General features: G+C 43.7%; 1 protein-coding gene, 1 long non-coding RNA gene and 1 other non-coding gene across 3 annotated transcripts; 2 read left to right on the top strand and 1 right to left on the bottom strand.

The window, feature by feature from the left end:
• Positions 1-6,101: 6,101 nt before the first annotated feature.
• rps2 (ribosomal protein S2) lies at positions 6,102-12,714 on the bottom strand. The gene is made up of 8 exons (XM_086000392.1): positions 12,696-12,714; positions 10,863-10,997; positions 10,652-10,741; positions 10,099-10,206; positions 9,822-9,995; positions 7,157-7,316; positions 6,595-6,686; positions 6,102-6,223 (listed from the first exon to the last, which is right to left on the bottom strand). The coding sequence occupies exons 2-8, from the start codon at positions 10,992-10,994 to the stop codon at positions 6,143-6,145; spliced, it is 837 nt and encodes a 278-aa protein (XP_085856518.1). The 5' UTR covers positions 10,995-10,997; positions 12,696-12,714; the 3' UTR covers positions 6,102-6,142.
• Positions 12,715-12,792: 78 nt separating this feature from the next.
• LOC147110417 (uncharacterized) lies at positions 12,793-15,028 on the top strand. The gene is made up of 2 exons (XR_015079918.1): positions 12,793-12,974; positions 14,558-15,028. It is a non-coding gene; the product is annotated as an uncharacterized LOC147110417 (long non-coding RNA).
• On the top strand, positions 13,496-13,628 carry LOC147110418 (small nucleolar RNA ACA64). The gene has a single exon (XR_015080118.1). It is a non-coding gene; the product is annotated as a small nucleolar RNA ACA64 (small nucleolar RNA).
• Positions 15,029-20,473: the final 5,445 nt, after the last annotated feature.

Here is a 20,473-nt window from a genome sequence, read left to right on the forward strand (position 1 = left end):
TATATCCCAAAATAGTACTTTCTGAAAGAAATTAATTTGTATTTGCATGAATCGATACAAACTGCTTCCCTCATCTCCCTGGGGGGCCTGTTTCATTGATTTACCACTTGCTCACTGAAATGTTTCTGCAGATTAGTTTTGAATTTACCCCTCTTCAAGCGCAGACCGTGTCCTCTGGTTCTACTGAACAAAGTAAAACAGCTTGTCATGGTCTACATTAATCCCTTTAAAATCCTAAAAACAGCAATCATATCCCCTCTCAACCTCCCTTCCAGTCAGAACATGCCCAATCCCTCTGGTTGCTCTCCTGTATCCTTTCGATAGCTGCAATATTGTACTGTGACGAGCAGAACTATACCCCCCCTTCTAAGGGTGTTCACACCAATGATTTATCAAGTGGCAGGATTACCCACTATTTTGGCTCAACATTGACCAACATCTGATTTGCTTTACTCCCTGCCACCGAGCTTTGTAACAGCTTCTATTTGTTGTCAATCAAGACCCCATCATCTCTGATTTTCCATGCACTTTGTTTTCTTTCCATTTAAGTGATAATCCCTTCCTGGATTTTTTTGTCACCCAGAAGCACTTTTAAATACTACATTTAATATTTCATTATAGTGTGGAATGATCACAAAAGTAGATCCACTGTGTGTAAGTGAACATAAAAGGCATAATCGTGCTTCAGTTCAAAGCAGAGCCATCATTGTAAAGGGTTTTAGGATATTTTACACACAGAAAATGTTTTTATTTGGTTTTCAGTATCTGCCATTTTTACCTTTCAATGTAGTAAAAAACTATCCTTTGCATTTGATATGGTTTGAAATGCAGGCCCACAAACAGCAATGAGATATTTGACAAGATATTCTGTTTTTAGTGATGTTAGTTGTTCCAACTTAAGTCTCCTGTGCTTAGGAGCACACGAGGCAACCCATTTTTCCCACTACTCTGTCCACAGCAAGATAATCTGATTGGCATATCATCTTGCTTTACATTCAGCAGTTGTGGTTTTCCATAGTTGATGTTTATATTTGCAAGTCTGTAACAGACTTGTTTCCGTAATGAAGGCCATTTTTACGTGGACAGGTCGTTAGCCTGACTTGCAACCCCCTACAGAGAGTGCCATTAGTTTGGCTCATACCTTTTGACCTGTCATGCTTGGGTAGCCCTACCAAAAGTTATGCACCCATCATCATAGCTCTTACAGGTCATAGGAGCACGCAAGCCTTCCCTCCACATCAAGTTGCAGTCCCTGGGGAAGAGTTGTTTGAAGGTGGGCTGGTCAGGCAGCCCTTCCCCTCACCTAGCAGAGGCACGAAAACTCTGAACCAACATGGAGGTAGAAACGGCTACACTGAAATACACTTCCTATGGGCCCCATCCCTAGAGTCCAGGTCTGCCAGGCAGCCTAGACACCGCCACCCCCCCTACAAAAAAATATTACTTCCTGGATCAGCTCCCTTGTTCAGGGGCTGATTGGAGTAACAGCAGGACCAAGAGAGGGAAATGGCCTCAACAAACCACCTGCATGGATGAGCAACACCAGCAACCTGCATTTATCTAGCGCCGTTAATGTAGTAAAGCGCCCCAAGGCTTCACAGGACTGTTATCAAACTAAATTTGACATCAAGCCACATAAGAGATATTAAGATAGGTTTTAAGGAGTGTTTTAAAGGACAAATGTGAGAAGTCACACAACACCAGGTTATAGTCCAACAGCTTTATTTGAGATCACAAGCTTTTGGAGTGCTGCTCCTTCGTCAGGTGAAGTGAAGCATATAGGCACAGCATATATAGTGAGAGAACACTGCCAGATGATTACAGGTAATCTTTCTAACTGCCCTTTATCACACCTCGGCAGAGAGATAATCACAGCAATCAAAGGTATGAAAGGTGTCCAAACAGGTTAGTCAGGAAAACATTACATCAAAGAACAATGAGGTGGGGTCAAATGTTGCAGATGCTGGGGTCTGTGAAAAACATTTAAAACATTTTTTTTGCTGGAAATCGCAGCAGGTCCGGCTGCATCTGTGTAGAGAGAACAAGCCAACGACGACTCGAGTCTGGATGACTCTACGTCAGGTGGGGTTACATGTTACATTTGTCCACCCCAGTCCAACACCGGCATCTCCACATCATGTCTTAAAGGAGGTAGTGGTGGAGAGGTTTAGGGAGGGAATTCCAAAGCTTAGGGCCTAGGCAGCTGAGAGCACGGCTGCCAACAGAGGTGCAATGAAAATCGGGGATGCGCAAGAGGCTGGGACATAGCACAGGTGGGTACCAAAGCAGCACCCCAAGTAGCACTTGTGCCCTTCACTTTGATGCTGACTGCAAATTCCAGGCCAATACTCCAGCTGAGGACTAACCAGTGTTTCATAAAGGTTTAGTATAACTTCCTTGCTTTTGTACTCTAAGCCTCTAATAATAAAGCTAAGGGTCCTATTTTTTTAAAACAACATTCTCAACTTGTCCTGCAACCTTCAAAGATTTGTGTACAAACACTCCCAGGTCTCTGTTCCTGCACCCTTTAAAATTGTAAAATTTAGTTCTTTATATTTCTTATTCTTCCTACCAAAATATATTTCACACTTCTCTGCATCTCCACCATGCGTCTGCCCATTTCACCAGTCTGTCTACATCCTCCTGAAGTCTGTTACTACCCTCCTCATTGTTTACAGATGACATGAAACTCGGAAATGTAGTAATCTTTGAAATTATGCCCTGTATACCCAAGTCCAGGTCATTAATATATATCAAAAAGAGCAGTGGTCCTAATATTGACCCCTGGGGAAAACCACTGTATACTTCCCTCCAGTCTGAAAAACCATTGTTCACCACTATTCTCTGCGTTCTGTCCCTTAGCCAATTTCGGTAGCTACACTGCCAGTGTCCCTTTAATTCCATGGGTTTATAATTTTGCTGATGGCACTTCGTTGAATGCCTTTCAAAAGTCCAATACACATCAACCCTCTCCATTACTTCAAAGAGCTCGATCAAGTTCATCAAACACTATTTGCCTTTAATAAATCCGTGCTGACTTTAATTTATTAGCCCATACTTTTCCGAATGCCAATTAATTTTGTCCCGGATTATTGGGACTTTTTCGAGTTTGGTGGCGGGTCGGATGGAAAATTTTTTTTTTGACTGTGGCTAGTTTCCCAGATGTTGGGTCTGTCATCGCTAAACAGACTCGATACCAAGCAGCAGGGGAGGCAATTTAGATGATTAAGAGCTTGTTAACAAGCACTTAAAAACTATTTTGAGGTCAACTTTAAATTTTACGATTCGCTCACAGGTTCCCCGCTGCTCGGGGATGATGTCAGGTAAGCAGGTCCGGAGTTGTGTCACTATGATATTTCTTTATTTGACAGCTGCAAATGTGCTATAAAAGCTCCCATCTCATAGCTGCTCACTTTCCAAGTACAGAAGCTGTTGCTTACTGCATTTGGAAAACAGATTTGAGCTTTATACAGGTTGCAAGTGTTTGGAGCAAACTGTGTTCAGTGTCACCTCATTGGAACAACCTCTCACCATTGACAGATCACTTCTGTCATCTCAACTTCACCTCCCATCTATTACATCAGCATCGGTGTCCTTGAAACTATCTCACCTTGGTCCTCAGAATCCCACCATGGTCAGCCCCAACACCAGCAGCACCAACCTACTCCGCAATCAACTGGTGCTGTACAGGACAGAGGGCATCAGCACCCAACACATTGCTGCCCGGGAGGCCAGGGATGGCCTCACCATAGCCAGATTTACTTCACTTGACGCTGTACACCCTGGCTGCCACATGATGCGCCAGGTCGGCACCAGCACCATAAAGCATCCCTACAATACCCAAGCCATTCCTTTCACACTCATCACCATTGTGAGGGGGTGCCGTTACGTCTCACCATTCATTGCAACTCACTAAGCCACTTCCAAAGGTGTACACAAATCTGTCCAAGAACGCAAAGTGCTGAAAATAAAGATTTCAATGTTTGACAGCAGTAACAGAAACTTCACATGAACATTGGCGAAAACACTCAAGTGCCTACGCTTGTGTGTTGTTACTTGGCATAATTGGACTAGGATGAGAGTGTGAGGGGTGGCTAGTGAAATGGGGAACTGATAATGTAGATAGAAAGGGATGGGTGGAGGTGCAAGGTAATTTGGTGTAAGGATGTGCAGGAGTAGGGATGGGAAGGCAGAGTGGTGGGGATGTGATGAGTGTGGCTTTACAGTAACGTTTTGTTATCTACTGAGATCATTGAAAGGTTTGTGCCACTGCAGCCTGGTCCTCCTGATGACATCCATGCTTGTGTCCTCCTGTGCAATGTTCAACCAGGCTGTGTTGATCTCCTGGGGCGGTCTCTTCTGCCCATTGGAATGGAAGAGGACCTCCCTGCGTGCTGACTCCCTCCATAAGCATATGGAGGGAGTCATGAGAGCCTGTGTGCATCCATGCACCTCTGTGCAGTGCCTATCAGTGTTTACAGCACCTTAATGCTGCAGAACACTGACAGCACAACTGTCAAAATCAATTTCCGCATGGTCCCTTTTAAGGAAACTGGCTGATGTGTCATCAGACCCGCTTCCTTCAATTGGCTGGGGAACACGCTGGGTGGGCTTAACAAGCCCAATCAACGAGATCACTTTGGACAGCAGGCTGGAGCCAGCAGTGGGGTCGGAACCCGCCACCGGCCCAGCCGATGTAGGGGAAATCGCAGCCATTGTCTTTCAAAGTTTCCCTACTGAAATTAGGCTGATTGGTCTGTAGTTGCCAGTTTATTGGTGTAACATTTGCAATCCTCCAGTCCTCAGATCACAGAGGATACCATTCAAGACGGGCACAGACCATTTCAGTGCTGTGGCGGGCCAAGATGAGAATTTTTTAAATCAAGGCATTGTCGGATCAGGAGACAATATAGTGAGCACAGGGGTGATGGGTGAACAGGATGGTGCAAGTTAGGATACAGGCTGCAGAGTTTTGGATGAGCTCAGGTTACAGAGGGTGCAAGATTGGAGCCCAGCTAGCCAGAGCATTGGAATAGTCAAGGTTTCAGCAGCAGATGAGCTGTGGCAGGGTGGAGACCGGCGATGTTACAGAAGTGGACATAGGTGGTCTTGGTGATCGAAGAACAGCATGCATATGAGAAATAGGAGGGGGCAAGGCCAAGGATAGATCCTGGGGGGTGGGCTCAAGGTAACAGAGTGGGAAGAGAGCCTATCCAGGTGATTTTCTGGCCAACAACTGGATATATAGGAATAGAACCAGGTGAGGGTAGTCCCACCCAGCTGAACGACCGAGGAGAGGTACTGGAGGATGGTGTGGTCAACTGTGGCAAAGGCTGCAGACAGGCCAAAGGAAGTTTATCATGGTCAATCACCTGTGACTGATCAGGGCTGTGGCAAGGGCAAAAACCTGATTGGAGGGGTAAAGATGAGCACAGATTCGGAATGCGACACGTTCAAGGACTCGAGAGGAATGGGACGTTGGAGGTGCGGCAGCAGTTTGCAAGGACAGAGAGGTCAAGCGTGGGTTTTTTGAAGAGGGGTGATTATGGCAGATTTGAAAGGGAGGGGGACGTACCCAACGAAAAGGAACTGTTAACAATATCAGCTTATATGGGTGCCAGCAGTTTGGTGAGAATAGGATCAAGGGAGCAGGAGGTGGGCCTCATATACAAAATAAGGTTGGAGGGGGCAGAGGGAGCTTTGGCTTGGTGGGCTAGGGAAAGGGAGGGAAGCGACAGAGACCTATTACAAACTAGAATGAACTCCCCCCACCTGCAGAAATCTATAGGATTTTTAACCCCCATCATGGGCGGTTATTGATATTTCCATCTATGTCATGGTGTAATGGAGGCCAGGTTGTCACCTCCATTTAAATTCATCAATTGATTACTTCCCAGAGGGTTGAAGAATAATTTACATTAAGGGAAGATCACATCTGAGTTAAACTTGTCACTTATCCACCTAATTGTCAAGATTAAAAAAGATCAGGACAGCCAAGATTATTCAGCAACTACTTTCATTCTAATAAGATGTAAGATCTGTTGCGCATTTTTCCCATCAAAATCTACCCCTGTCCAAAACAAAGAGCACAGTAAACAAGATCATGGACAACAGATTTTAATTTTCTTCTTTGCATAAATGCTTATGTTGCTGGAGCAACAGCCGACTGGGACCTTTGAACAGACACACGGGTGTGGGTCTTGGCCAGATGATCAGTGAATTCCTAAACAGGAAAAATAAAAAGCTTTAGAGCATGCAAATGAAGTACACAAGATAAAATATTGCAAAACACTGGTTAGCTACACAAGTCCAAAAAAATAGAAGAGTATGCTACCATTAATGATAGAATGTATTAAATTATAAAGGCGAATATGGTGCAATACACATACAGCAGTGGCACCACGCAAGCTTAAAAAGATTACCTCGAATGAACATGAAAATAATTTCCAAATCTCTTCATACTTATGAGAAATCATGTTTCCCAAAGAAAAATTCCATTTCAGCAGATCCAAAATCAACCATATTGGTAGAACAAATCTGTGGACCAGCACCCATCTAGACTACTCAAACATTTACAAAGCTGAATTCACTGACCTGGTATGGGGCCTTGGTAAACACAGTCTCCTTCCAGAGATCAGGAGTCAGATAGCTGTATGTCTTGGAGATGGCATCAAAAGTAGCTTTAGCTGTAAGGAAAGCAAAGATGTTATAGGAAAAGTAGTAGATTAGACAAGTTTTCAAAATGAAACTTCCAAGTCTGGTGTTGAGCTTCAAAAAGGAACAGATAAACCACACAGGTCTAGCTGCCGTACAATGCTCCGTTTATCTCTCTCTCTTAATACGCCAATTAGACCACCAGTAGGTTAAACTGAGCAGAGCTGAGAGAATACAACATTGAGCCATTTATTTTATTGAACACAAGCACTAAAGTCAAATTCAGTAACGTAATGGAAGTCAGCCATAATCAGAATAGCCTTACAATAACTACCCAAACACCTTTTCAAACTGACAATTTTAGACTAGTTGACAAACCCAACTATTTGCACAAGTCATCTGATACTTCATTTTCCTCCCCAAAGGAGTAATACACAAAGATTGCTATGAGCGTAGCAGATAAAACTTCTGTCCCAACACTGAAGTTAGGAGCCTGACTTACCAAAGTTGCCCAGTGTGGCCGTGCAGCCTCTGGCTGAGGTGTAGCAATCGTCAATACCAGCCATCTGAAGCAGTTTCTTGGGAACAGGAGCCGAGACAATGCCAGTACCACGGGGTGCAGGGATCAGGCGCACCAAAACTGAACCACAACGGCCAGTCACCTGTAAAGATAAGAAATTGTTATAGCATCTAATCAATACGTCGTAAAACTGGTCCCAAAAAACACAATTCACACATTTTATCCACTTAAATTGCAAGACATCCTATACAAAATCAGTTCAGGTTTCAGTCAATTCCCATCAGAACCAAATAACATACACAAAAGGTAACAAGCCATTTTACAGCACCACATGATCATCAGACTTGGCAGATTCAAGTACATCTTCACATGATAGTATCTTCTTCTTCTTCGGCAGTCCCTCGGAACCGAGGATGACTTGGTTCCACATTAAAAATGAGTTCTCAGGTGACTGATGAGTCCAATGCGGGACCTACGGTCTCTGTCACAGGTGGGGCAGACGGTGGTTGAAGGGGCGCTTGGGTTGACGTGCGCTCCTTGATAGTATACCCTATACACATCTACTTACTCCTTTACTATGTTGATTCAGCCAAAACACAAAAGGATGAACCAAGGCAACCAACATTCTATAGATTATGGAACAGTTCCAGCAGATTGGAGGGTGGCAAATGTAACCCCACGATTTAAAAAAGGAGGGAGAGAAAACCAGGAACTACAGACCGGTTAGCCGAACATCAGTAGTAGGGAAAATGTTAGTCTATTATAAAGGATGTGATAACAGGACACTTAGAAAATGGTGATCTTATCGAAACATGTAAGATTGTGAGGGGGCTTGATCGGGTGGATGCGGTGAGGATGTTTTCACTGATGGGTGAGACTAGAACTAGGGGGCATAATCTTAGAATAAGGGGCTGCCTTTTCAAAACTGAGAGGAGGAGACACTTCTTCACTCAGAGGGTAGTAAATCTATGGAATTTGCTACCCGAGAGCTGTGGAAGCTGCAACATTAAATAAATTTAAATCGGAGATAGACAGTTTCCTAGCAGATAAGGGAATTAGGGGTTACGGGGAGAGGGCAGGGAAGTGGACGTGAGTCTAGATTCGGATCAGCCATGATCCTATGGAATGGCGGAGCAGGCCCGAGGGGCCGTATGGCCTACTCCTGCTCCTACTTCTTATAACGGGATCAGACAAAGTCAACATGGATTTAAGAAAGAGAAATCGTGTTTGACAAACCTACTGGAGTTTTTTGAGGATGTAACTGGTAGGATAAGGGAGAACCAGTGGATGTGGTGTATTTGGATTTTCAGAAGGCCTTTGATAATGTCCCACATAAGAGGTTAGTGTACAAAATTAAAGCACATGGGATTGGAGGGAATATACTGGCATGGATTGAAAATTGGTTAACAGACAGGAAACAGTAGGAATAAATGGGTCTTTTTCGGGGTGGCAGGCGGTAACTAGTGGGGTACCGCAGGGATCAGTGCTTGGGCCTCAGCTATTCACACTATATATCAATGATTTGGATGAGAGAACCAAATGTAATATTTCCAAGTTTGCTGACGACACAAAACTAGGTGAGATTGTGAGTTGTAAGGAGGATGCAGAGGCTTCAAGGCGATTTAGACAAGTTGAGTGCGTGGGCAAACACATGGCAGATGCAGTATAACGTGGATAAATGTGAAGTTATCCACTTCGGTAGGAAAAACAGAAAGGTAGAGTATTATTTAAACAGTGATAGATTGGGAAATGCTGATGTACAAAGGGACCTGGGTGTCCTTGTACACCAGTCACTGAAAGCAAACATGCAGGTGCAGCAAGCAGTTAAGAAGGCAAATGGTATGTTGGCCTTCATTGCAAGAGGATTTGAGTACAGGAGCAAGGATGTCTTACTACAGTTGTACAGGGTCTTGGTGAGACCACACCTGGAGTACTGTGTGCAGTTTTGGTCTCCTTACCTAAGAAAGGATATACTTGCCATAGAGGGAGTGCAGTGAAGGTTCACCAGACTGATTCCTGGGATGGCAGGACTGTCGTATGAGGAGAGATTGGGTCGACTAGGTCTGTCTTCACTAGAGTTTAGAAGAATGAGAGGGGATCTCATTGAAATGTATAAAATTCTGACAGGGCTAGACAGACTGGATGCAGGGAGGATGTTTCCCGTGGCTGCGGGGTCCAGAACGAGGGGGGTCAGTCTCAGGATACGGGGTAGGACATTTAGGACGGAGATGAGGAGAAATGTCTTCACTCAGAGGGTGGTGAACCTGTGGAATTCTCTACCACAGAAGGCTGTGGAGGCCAAGTCACTGACTATATTTAAGGAGATAGATAGATTTCTAGACACAAAAGGCATCAAGGGGTATGGAGAGAGAGCGGGAATATGGTATTGAGATAGAGGATCAGCCATGATCATATTGAATGGCGGAGCAGGCGCGAAGGGCTGAATGGCCTACTCCTGCTCCTATTTTTCTATGTTCGATGTTTCCAACAGTTTATTTGTGCAGTGCCATGTATTCTCTATACCCTTTCTACAGGTCAGTACTAAAACTGAAGCTCTTTAACTGAAACCAGTTCATACTGCTTCACATTCACTGCTCTGACAACTTTACACATTATACACAAAGCATTCACCAGTATTTGCACTTGCCTTGCATGGTACGGTGTGCGGTTTTCCAATTTTGTTACCCCAGTAACCCCTCCGTACAGGGATGATTGACAGTTTTGCCAGAATGATAGCTCCACGAATGGCAGTGGCTACTTCCTTAGAACACTTGACACCCAATCCAACATGCCCGTTATAGTCACCAATAGCAACAAAAGCCTGAAAATTGTAAAGAATACTATTAAAATTCCAAACTAAAAATGAAGCCAATTCATGCAGGATAAAGGTATGAAGAACTGCCTGTAGCCAGACAGAAACGTACCTTGAACCTTGTGCGCTGACCAGCACGGGTTTGTTTCTGCACAGGCATGATCTTGAGAACTTCATCCTTCAAGGTCGATCCCAAGAAGAAGTCAATGATTTCAGACTCCTATACAACAAGGAAAGCATTAAACGAAGCAATGTCTGACATGCTGACTGTTCAGGGTAATTATTAAAAAATGTTAATAGCGAGGAGACTCAGTCTGCCCCAAAATACTGCAAAACCTTGTATCTATGAAATCACCAGATTGGCTTTTAAATAATGCCCATTTTTTTCTGCAAGGGGCGGATGAAAGAGGAAATCAATGCACCAATACAAGCGACTTTTTGTTGATGTCACCGGTTACAGAAGCTCTATTCACAACTTTTGATGCACGTGTAACCTATTCTACACCTACTATGGTAAACCATCCTAAGGATCGACATCTTCTCAAAACACTTCACTATCCTGAATAAAGGAGCTACAGCTTTTGTAATACAATCAAATTACTGATCTGCTCAATCTACCACCGTCAGGCTTTTAACATGGTGGGGGGGTGACCTTCACACGTTACCTTGATAGGAAGGGAGAAGAGGTAAATTTCCTCCAGTGTCTTGATCTTCATATCCTTCACTAAACGTCCAAGCTTGGTTACTGGCACCCACTGTGGAGGGGGAGGGAAGGGAACACATTTCAGGACGAGTGCCAAAACAATGAATTTTGTGATTTTAACTGCATAAATTGGAAAACTCGTTATATAAAAGATATGCTGACCCGCATCTTACCTCCTTATCTTCAGCTTTCCCACGAGCACCACGGCCTCTGCCACGTCCCCTTCCGCGGCCCCGGCCCCGTCCACGGCCGCCGGAGCCAAAGCCGCCGCGGAAACCTCCTCTACCACCGGCGTCGTCCGCCATTTGCTGCAAAAAAAAAATGGGACTATTAAGGGACCAAAAGCTTCAGTCGCAGCACATTTATATTCAAGAAGCATTTCAAGTTAACACCAACTTCTGATGCAGATGCTGTGCACTTTACATCATGCGTGATTTTCACAGCACTTGGATCGACTAACACTGCACTCCACAAAAACACTGACGCCATTCTTACACTTCCTGCTTTTAAATCCTGTAAATCGCAGCCTGAATCTGTTATTTATGCATGATTACCATATTGTCAACCAGTGTAAATTGTCTTTATCTTCAAACACTTCATAATCTTGACGACTTCGAATAGATCACTACCACCCCTTAAGCTAGCTTGAAAGGGTGATGGAAACAGACTGTCAATGGGGAATTGGATATATACTTATAATAAAGGAAAAACTTAAGAGGAGTGGGACTAACTTGGATAGCTGTTCCAAAGAGCCGACAACAGCACAATGGGCTGAATGGCCTCTTTATGCTCATGATTACTCAGCATTTATGTAGCCCCTTTCACAACCTCCAAAAACACTTTACAACCAATAAAGTATTCTTGAATTGTAGTCAGTTGTAATGTAGGAAATGCGGCAGCCAATTTGCACACAGCAAGGTCCCACAAACAGCAATGAGATGAAAGTAGTTCAAGCGAAAGCAAAAATCCTGTTGCAACTATAGACTTGAAATATCTTTCGCAACAGCATGGTGAGATTATCAGATAACCTGTTGTACTGAAGTTGGTTGAGGGATAACTATAGGGAGATAACTATAGGGCAAGGCACCTGCTTCTCTTGGAAGTAGTGCCATGGGATATTTTACATCCACCTGAGGGGGCAGGTGGGGCCTTAATTCAACATCTCATCTGAAAGACAGCACCATCGACAGTGCAGCATTCCCTCAATGCCGCACTAGATTTTGTGCTCAAGTATCTGGGATGGGACTTGGAACTCTCCACCGTCTGAGGCAAGATTGCTACTGGGCCACATCGAACACTTAAAAACCCAAAACAAGTCTCTCCATGACTGTAACCCTTCATTCTGGTTAATCAGCAAATGTACCTTTTATTTCCGTCCTGTATATTACACTGAAAGTTCGACCACTCCTGGTCAGATATGAAACTAGTTCATGCGAAAACAAAAAATCCTGTTGGAACAACTGACTTGAAATATCTATCGCAACGGCATAGTGAGAGTATTCTCCCCATGGTTTCTGTAACCTGTGATTCATGATCCTGTATTTATGATGATCGAACTTATTATCTTTCGCACAAATGCAGAGAAAGGACTGTAGCTTCAGGTGTCGTTCGTGTCCAGCACTTGCTGGTTCTTCTATCAGTGTGAGTCAGCCCAGGGACAGGGTCGTCTCCACGGGGATAGACTCCAGGCCCCACTCGGGACACCGCCCTCCTAACTGATTCCCTCGTCTTACTAGAATGAGGCTCGGTTTACGGTCAATCTGAGTCGTTAATAAGAACAACGCGAATCCCGCGGCCTAGCCTGCAGTGGAATCCAGGAAATCCCCGCGCGCGCCACAAAACTCTTCATAAATCGATTGGTTTTGCATCGTCAAATACACAAAAATATCCACACCAGGCACTTTATTAACTGCAGTTACAGGCTATGCCGCCTTTGATGGACCCCCTCGAAGGAGGATGGCTGAGATTTGAGACCGATTATCGAGCTTCAACACTGCCTTACTTACGTGATAATTTTCAATAGAAGGCCGAGCGCCCGCACGTAGCCCTATTTAAGCCTTCTGGATCTCGCGAGATTTCAAAGCGGATGGGGAGGGGAAGAGAGGAACTCGCCAGAAAAGGGATGCCCCGGACCGAGCATAGCTCATTCACCCCCCCCCACCCCCAGGACCGAGCAAGCCGAAGCGAGTTGTTGTTCTGTGTTATTCAGATTCGGGGCGGACACGTCGCCGCACTATAAATACTGGCTCGGGGGCGAGTTAGCGTGTTGTTGAGCGAAACGAAAGGTAGGTGGTCGATGAGGAACGGGCTCGCCAATAGTTACCGAGTGGTTCGGGCTCTGAATGGCGATTTTTTTTTGTGTGTTGATCCGTTTTCATTTCAAGCTCCGAAGCGTTTTCTAATTCGATAAAACTCCCCCAGTAACCTTCAGAAATATTTCAAATCCGCGATCTATCGCCATATCGTCAAAAAGTGATACTGCAAAAATTGTGTACATTGTCCTATTCTAAAATTTTATCGATATTAAACATGTTTGTCTTTGTAAAGTACGACGTGCAATATTGTCTGGTGTTAATAGCGCCAACGTTTTTTTGCGACTAATTTAACATTTCCTTGTCGAGCATTGTTTAATAATTATAACGACTAAAAGTCGTCGTGTATTGCCCTCCTGGACTACCTCGAGTCTAGTCTGGTGTGTGGGGTTTGCTGTCGGTGGTATTTGAACAACGAGTAATGGCTGATGTCCTGGTGCAGCATTGGACAACACGTGGACAACACGTGCTCTGTTAACTAGGTGACCCGTGGCACACTCTGAAAGTTACCAGCGGCATCGTCTGTAGCCGCCGGTAAGATAAGTGTGCCGAAATTAAATGGCCTGCTCAGCTTATTGCCCACTTCTCTTGCTGTTGGTGGCTGATAAAACCCGCGTGCCAATAAACTTGGTTGGAGTCTTCGCAACATCCTCTCTTTTTGGTGTGGAGGGGGGGGACATTTTTTTACTTTCAGCTGCTTGAAAGCAGCATTATCGTTTTTGTTGTAGACGTGATTTCTACTAAGTTTAAGTATCACTCATGATCTCGCAATGGAAATTTTTTCCCCCTAAATAACAGAAAATGCTGGAAACACTCAGCAGGCCAGGCAGAATCTGTAGAGAAAGTTTAATGTCTGTGGAGAAAGTCAGTTTTGGCAGTATGGGGGGAGGGGATATAAAGAGATATATTAAAGGAGATAGTCACCTTGAATATCTGTCTCTTTCATCCCCTCTCCCATTTCCCAGCCTGCCTTTTGTTTCATTTCCTGCCTTTTCTCAGTTCTGTAGAAGGGTTTTGACCCAAAACGTTGACTCTATATTTCTCTCCACGAATGTTGCCTGGCCTGCTGAGTTTTTCCAGCGTTTTGTTATTTTGGATTTCCAGCATCCGCAGTATTTTGCTATCCTACAGTTTCAGGTTGGAGACCCTTCAGCCTCCAACGCAGTCAGTAACGGGCTCTTTTAGCCCAACTCTGCCGACTTTAGGTCAGAAGGTTACAAATGCTGAAGTACTTTGCTTACCGATTGCATTTGCAGATCATTTCACACAACTTGTAAAGCTGATGTTTCCCAATTTCAAACATTGCAAAAGAATGTTCCTGTGATAACATTCGTTACTGTCGTTGTAACCTACTGATGCATAGCAATGTCGTGATAATGGGTAGTAAATTCTGTGACCTGTTAAAGATTAAATAGGCCACGAATGAGATTTATAAACCAACTCAATCTATATTGGTTTTATGTGGGGGGAGGAAATAGTAGTGTATGATTTTTAGACCAAATCTCTTGACTTAAGATGGTGGGGTTTGCATTACTGATTTTAATTTTATGTTCCAGGTCGTGGGTGTCGGATGGGAATTATGACAAAATGGGTTGAGGAGCCTTCATCCAAAACTATCTAATGAGGACAGCAAAAACCAGTGAAATATAATGATCTCCATTCCCAAAAGTCTTTGTTCATGCTTTGTAAAAACAATGTACTGTGGTTTAAAATCAGAATATAAAAGGCTGTAAATACTCTGGTCAGGTGGCAACAGTGGAGAAGCCAAAGACAACTGTAAATATTTTGATCTAAATGTTGACTAATTTGTTTCTTTAAGGTGCTGTCTGACCAGAGTATTTCCAGCCTTTTGTTTGCTTTCACATTTTGAGCATCTGAAGTATGCTTTTTGTCTGTACTGAGTTTAATTAAGTTATTTGTATTATATTTAAGCTACAACTTTGTATTTATATAGTGCTGTTAATGTAGTAATGTCCCAAGGTGCTCCACATGGGCATTATTAAACAGAATTTGATACAGCCACATAATTATCAGTGATTATTTGCACGAACAAGTTTGAGTCATTCTGCACACCTCTGGGGGTAGAGCCTAAACACTGTCCAGCTCCCATTGGAGCCATGCAGCCGCACCCAACATTCCAACAGCCCGTACACCTGGCTGCGGCCTGAACCACACTTCCTCCCTGTTGCTGTTTTTTGCGTGACGGTCAGGATCGGGGGCGTGGTGGTGGGTTTGGTGGAATTAGGGCAGGAGCTGGGGGGGGTGGGTTTGTGAGGTGGTCAGGAGTTTTTTTTTAGGGGGGAGCGGGGTGGGGGGAGGAAGAAGATGGATCAGGAGCTCTGGTGGGAGGGGAGAGAAGGTCGGGCTAGGAGGGGGTGGGGTGCAATGTGATCTCGTGGGTGGGCAGATGGATCACATTCTCTTTGTTAGATGTGGATCACGTTCTTCTGCCCTCACCACCACCCCTCCCCCTTTAAACCTGCACCATGTTTTCTCTCACCTTCACCCTAGACAGGGAGCACACTGAGTTGATTTCTCGGAAAGCATATGTGGCAAGTCACATCATTGGACTGGATGAAATCCAGAAGTAATGATACTATTCACTTAGTACCCAGTAAACCTGTTAGGCAGGGTGTGGGTCACTGATTATCAGTCACTGCAGCTCTCACCTAGTGTTTAGTTTGATGGAGTGATTAGTGACAGGTGTGGGTATTTCTGGTTGGCCCATCATGGCAGCCTCTGCATTAGCTAGGCCACATGTCATTCTCAGTGTATGCTAAAAATCTGGTTCTGCTAGTGAGGTCACTGCCACCTGTTCGAGTGAAATGTGCCTCACAAAATCAAACTTGTAGCTCCACTTCTGTAACAGTTAATGCTGTGGACTCATCAAATTCAGCTCCTGCATCACCCTGTTCATGGGGGGTCACATTTTTGAAGGGGCCCATGAGTTAACTCAAACTTAGCACTAGTAAACAGCTCAGCAGTGTGCAGGTATTGCCTGATGGTACCATTGCTGATTCTTACTATACTGATTCAAAAACAAAATACTGCAGATGCTGGAATGTGATATCAATTGCTAGAAACGCAGCATTTATATAAAGAGAAACAAACCAGAATTCATGTTCTTATGAAAGGTCATTGACCTGAACCATTACTCTCTACAAATGCTGCCTGGCTTGCTGAGCATTTCATGTTCATCACTTGATTGGGAGGAGGTTGACAGGAGTGGCTGAGAGTTACCTTGCTTTTACTAGGTGACCCTCCACATTAACAGGTACATGCCATTGGCTTGGGGAGCCTGGCTGTGACAATGACTGGATCAAATTGCACCTTGGAGAGCTTCAATTACTCTCCAGCAGGCAGGATCAAATTACACATTCCAGACAAACTGTTGGGTGTGTCTTGTCCTCCAAGTGAACCAATTAGAAATCTGGTCCAACCCACTTGTGGTGGAAATAATAAACAGCACATAATTACAGGTGCCCAAATAGGTTTTAAGGAGCATCTTCGAGGAGAGGTTTAGGGAGGGAATTCCAGAGCTTGGGGGCCTAGGCAGTTGGAAGCAGGTCACCACCGGTGGAATGATGACAATCATGTGTGCAAAAGGCCAGAAGTGAAGTAGAGAGATTTTGTAGAACTGGAGGAGAGGTAGTGAAGGGATTTGAAAACAAGAATGAGAATTTTAAATTCTAAGCCTGGATAGTAGCTTGTACTTGGCTGTTGAACTGAGGTAGCTTACATCTGTATATAAACTTTTACCCAACTTTTCAAAAATAAAATCTTTCAACAAAAGCTAAATCTGTTCCCAGCGTGGATGTCATTTGGTTAATCCATAAAGACACAACTGGTTTCGTGGTAGGGAGACTACTCTTGTAAGGAAAGGGTTCATCAGACTGTCCTGAAGTCTAACACTACACTGCTATTGATTTCTCTTTATATTATTAGCCCTTGGCCTAGTCAGCAGGAATTTAAAGTATTATTGGGCCAGGGCTGACCCTGCAGCAATGCTCAGTTTCAGGATGAACTAATGAAACTTAATGTCTTTTTGAATACAGGTTCATAACAATACGGGAAAATAGAACTTAAAAGGAAAACTTTGGCAACATCTTTTAATTGGTACAAATTACAGACTTATTAAATGTTCACTTGGTAGAATAGCAATTAAAGGCCTAAGATACTGAGCTCAGAACTGTAACATGTTGGGATCCTCAATTAAACACAGTTCAGTTGTAAGTATGACCTTGTGTTCAAGTACTATTGCATGTACTACACTTAATAAACATGACCCCTGACTTCAATGTCTAAAAACCTCATTGATTTCAGTAAATCATAAGACCCCGAGTAGAGTTGCATCAAATATCCCAAGCACAAAAAACACTGTACAATACAGGGCAGGCGTGCAGCAGTTGACATGTCGATCTTTCCCACCAGAGCTGGACCTTGCTGGAAGGGAAGTGGATACAAGTAATTCCTGCATATCCTATAAATGCAGTGCCCCAAATTAAGAGCACTTGGATGAAGGTTGAGCAACTGACTGGTTATTGGAAATTGAAATGTTTTTCAATCTTCGTGTAATATTTCCTTCTTAGGCAATATTTGTAGGACAAGCAGTGGCTAATGAGTTAGTGAAATCAAAGTCCCCAAATAAGCAGGAGCACAGGACAAACTTTCACTAATGTTGGGAGACAAACCAAGAACTTATACTAGCTTAGCTGCGGGGGCATAAAATGTGGACGACTTTAGTCAATGTCTGTTTTTCCCCCCCCCAACAAGGATTGAATTGTGTTTCATTAAGGATGCTACTTAATTGAGAAATAAGAAATAGGAGCAGGAGTAGGCCAATCAGCCCCTCGAGCCTGCTCCACCATTCAATAAGATCATGGCTGATCTGATCCTAACCTCAAATATACTATCATTCTCCATCCCACCTGAACCCATGTGATCTCCCGGGAGGCGAAAAACCAGATTTAAAAAAAAACCAATGGCCAATTTGGGAGAAAAAATCTGGGAAATTCCTCTCCGACCCATCTAGGCGATCGAAACTCGTCCAGGAGATATCACTGTCCCTATATTTTCTACAGTACTTACCTTCTGTAAAGGCGATCTCCACCCCAGCCAGGAACAGCAATAAAACCATCTCCTGAAATCTAACAATTAGAACACAAGTAGGAGCAGAACCAGGCTACACGGCCCCTGGGCCCGCTCCACTACCCACAGGGCCACGACCATTCCAAACCTAGACTCGTCCAAATTCCTGCCCGCGCCCCGTAACCCTTAATTCCCTTTACTTCTAGGAAACTAACTATTTCTGTTTTAAATTTATTTAATGATGTAGCTTCCACAGCTTTCTGGGGCAGCAAATTCCACAAACCTACCACCCTCTGAGTGAAGAAGTTTCTCCTCATCTCAGTTTTGAAGGAGCAGCCCCTTATTCTAAGATTATGCCCCCTAGTTCTAGTTTCACCCATCATTGGGAACATCCTCACCACATCCACCCGATCAAGCCCCTTCACAATCTTATATGTTTCAATAAGATCGCCTCTCATTCTTCTGAACTCCAATGAGTAGAGTCCCAATCTACTCAACCTCTCCTCATATGACCACCCCCTCATTCCCAGGATTAACCGAGTGAACCTTCTTTGTACTGACTCGAGAGCAAGTATGTCTTTTCTTAAGTATGGACACCAAAACTGTATGCAGTATTCCAGGTGCGGTCTCACCAATACCTTGTATAACTGCAGCAATACCTCCCTGTTTTTATATTCTATCCCCCTAGCAATAAAAGTCAACATTCCATTGGCCTTGATTACTTGCTGCACCTGCATACTAACTTTTTGAGTTTCGTGCACCAGGACCCCCAGATCCCTTTGTACTACAGTACTTTCCAGTTTCTTGCCATCAAGATAATAACTTGCTCTATGATTTTTCCTGCCAAAGTGCATAACCTCACACTTTCCAGTATTGTATTCCATCTGCCAAATCTCTGCCCACTTACTTAGCCTATGTCCCTTTGCAGGTTTTTTTATGTCCTCCTCACTACTTTCCCTCCTATCTTTGTATCATCTGCAAACTTTGATATGTTACACTCGGTTCCCTCCTCCAAATCGTTAATATAGATTGTAAAGAGTTGGGGACCCAGCACTGACCCCTGCGGAACACCACTAGTTACTGATTGCCAGTCTGAGAATGAACCATTTATCCCAACTCTCTGCTTTCTGTTAGAGAGCCAATCCTCCACCCACGCCAGAATATTACCCCCAATCCCGTGATTTTTTATCTTGAGCAATTATCTTGTGTGGCACCTTGTCAAATGCCTTTTGGAAGTCTAAATACACTACGTCCACTGGTTCCCCTTTATCCACCCTATACGTTACTTCCTCAAAGAACTCCAGCAAATTTGTCAAACATGACTTCCCCTTCATGAAACCATGCTGAGTTTGTCCTATTAAATTATGTTTATCCAAATGTCCCGTTACTGTCTCCTTAATAATGGACTCTGAACATTTTACCAACCACAGATGTTAGGCTAACAGGTCTATAGTTTCCAGCCTTCTGCCCTTTTTAAGTAAGGGTGTTACATTAGCAGTTTTCCAATCTGCCGGGACCTTTGCCGAGTCCAGGGAGTTTTGGAAAGTTATTACCAATGCATCCACAATCCCTACCGCCATTTCCCTCAAGACCCTAGGATGTAAGCCATCAGGTCCAGGGGATTTATCCGCCTTGAGTCCCATTATTTTACCAAGCACCACTTCCTTAGTGATTTTAATCGTATTTAGCTCCTCCCCCCCTAGAGCCCCCTGTTTGTTCAGTGTTGGGATATTCTTAGTATCCTCTACCGTAAAGACTGATACAAAATATTTGTTCAGCGTTTTTGCCATCTCCATGTTTCCCACCATTAATTTCCCGGTCTCATCCTCTAAGGGACCAATATTTACTTCAGCCACCCTTTTTCTTTTTATAACTATAGAAACTTTTGCTATCTGTTTTTATATTTTTTGCTAATTTACTTTCATAATCTATCTTCCCTTTCTTAATCAATCTTTTTGTTATTTTTTGCTGTCTTTTAAAGACTTCCCAATCTTCTATCCTCCCACTAGATTTGGCTACCTTATATGCCCTTGTTTTTAGTCGGATACTATCCTTAATTACTTTACTTAGCCACGGATGGCTATCTTTTCTTTTACACCCTTTTTTCCTCAGTGGAATATATATTTTTTGAAAGTTGTAAAATAACTCCTTAAATGTACACCACTGATCATGTACCGTCTTACCCTTTAATCTATTTTCCCAGTCCACTCGAATCAATTCCGCTCTCATACCTTCATAGACTCCTTTATTCAAGCTCAGCACGCTTGTTTGAGATCCAATCTTCTCACCCTCTAATTGAATATGGAATTCAACCATGTTATGGTCACTCATTCCAAGGGGATCCTTTACTAGGACATTTTTAATTAATCCTGTCTCGTTACACA

The sequence above is a fragment of the Somniosus microcephalus genome, chromosome 11, assembly GCF_052327205.1.
Source record: "Somniosus microcephalus isolate GS21.2 chromosome 11, FLI_Smic_1.0, whole genome shotgun sequence".
Lineage (NCBI taxonomy): Eukaryota > Metazoa > Chordata > Chondrichthyes > Squaliformes > Somniosidae > Somniosus > Somniosus microcephalus.

Coding starts and splice junctions, on each gene's coding strand:
- rps2 (XM_086000392.1), bottom strand. CDS start 10,994: ATGGCGGACGACGCCGGTGGTAGAGGAGGTTTCCGCGGCGGCTTTGGC. Junction 10,742..10,862: donor GGAAAGCTGAAGATAAGGAG/GTAAGATGCGGG, acceptor CCCCCTCCACAG/TGGGTGCCAGTAACCAAGCT. Junction 9,996..10,098: donor GTCAGCGCACAAGGTTCAAG/GTACGTTTCTGT, acceptor TACAATTTTCAG/GCTTTTGTTGCTATTGGTGA.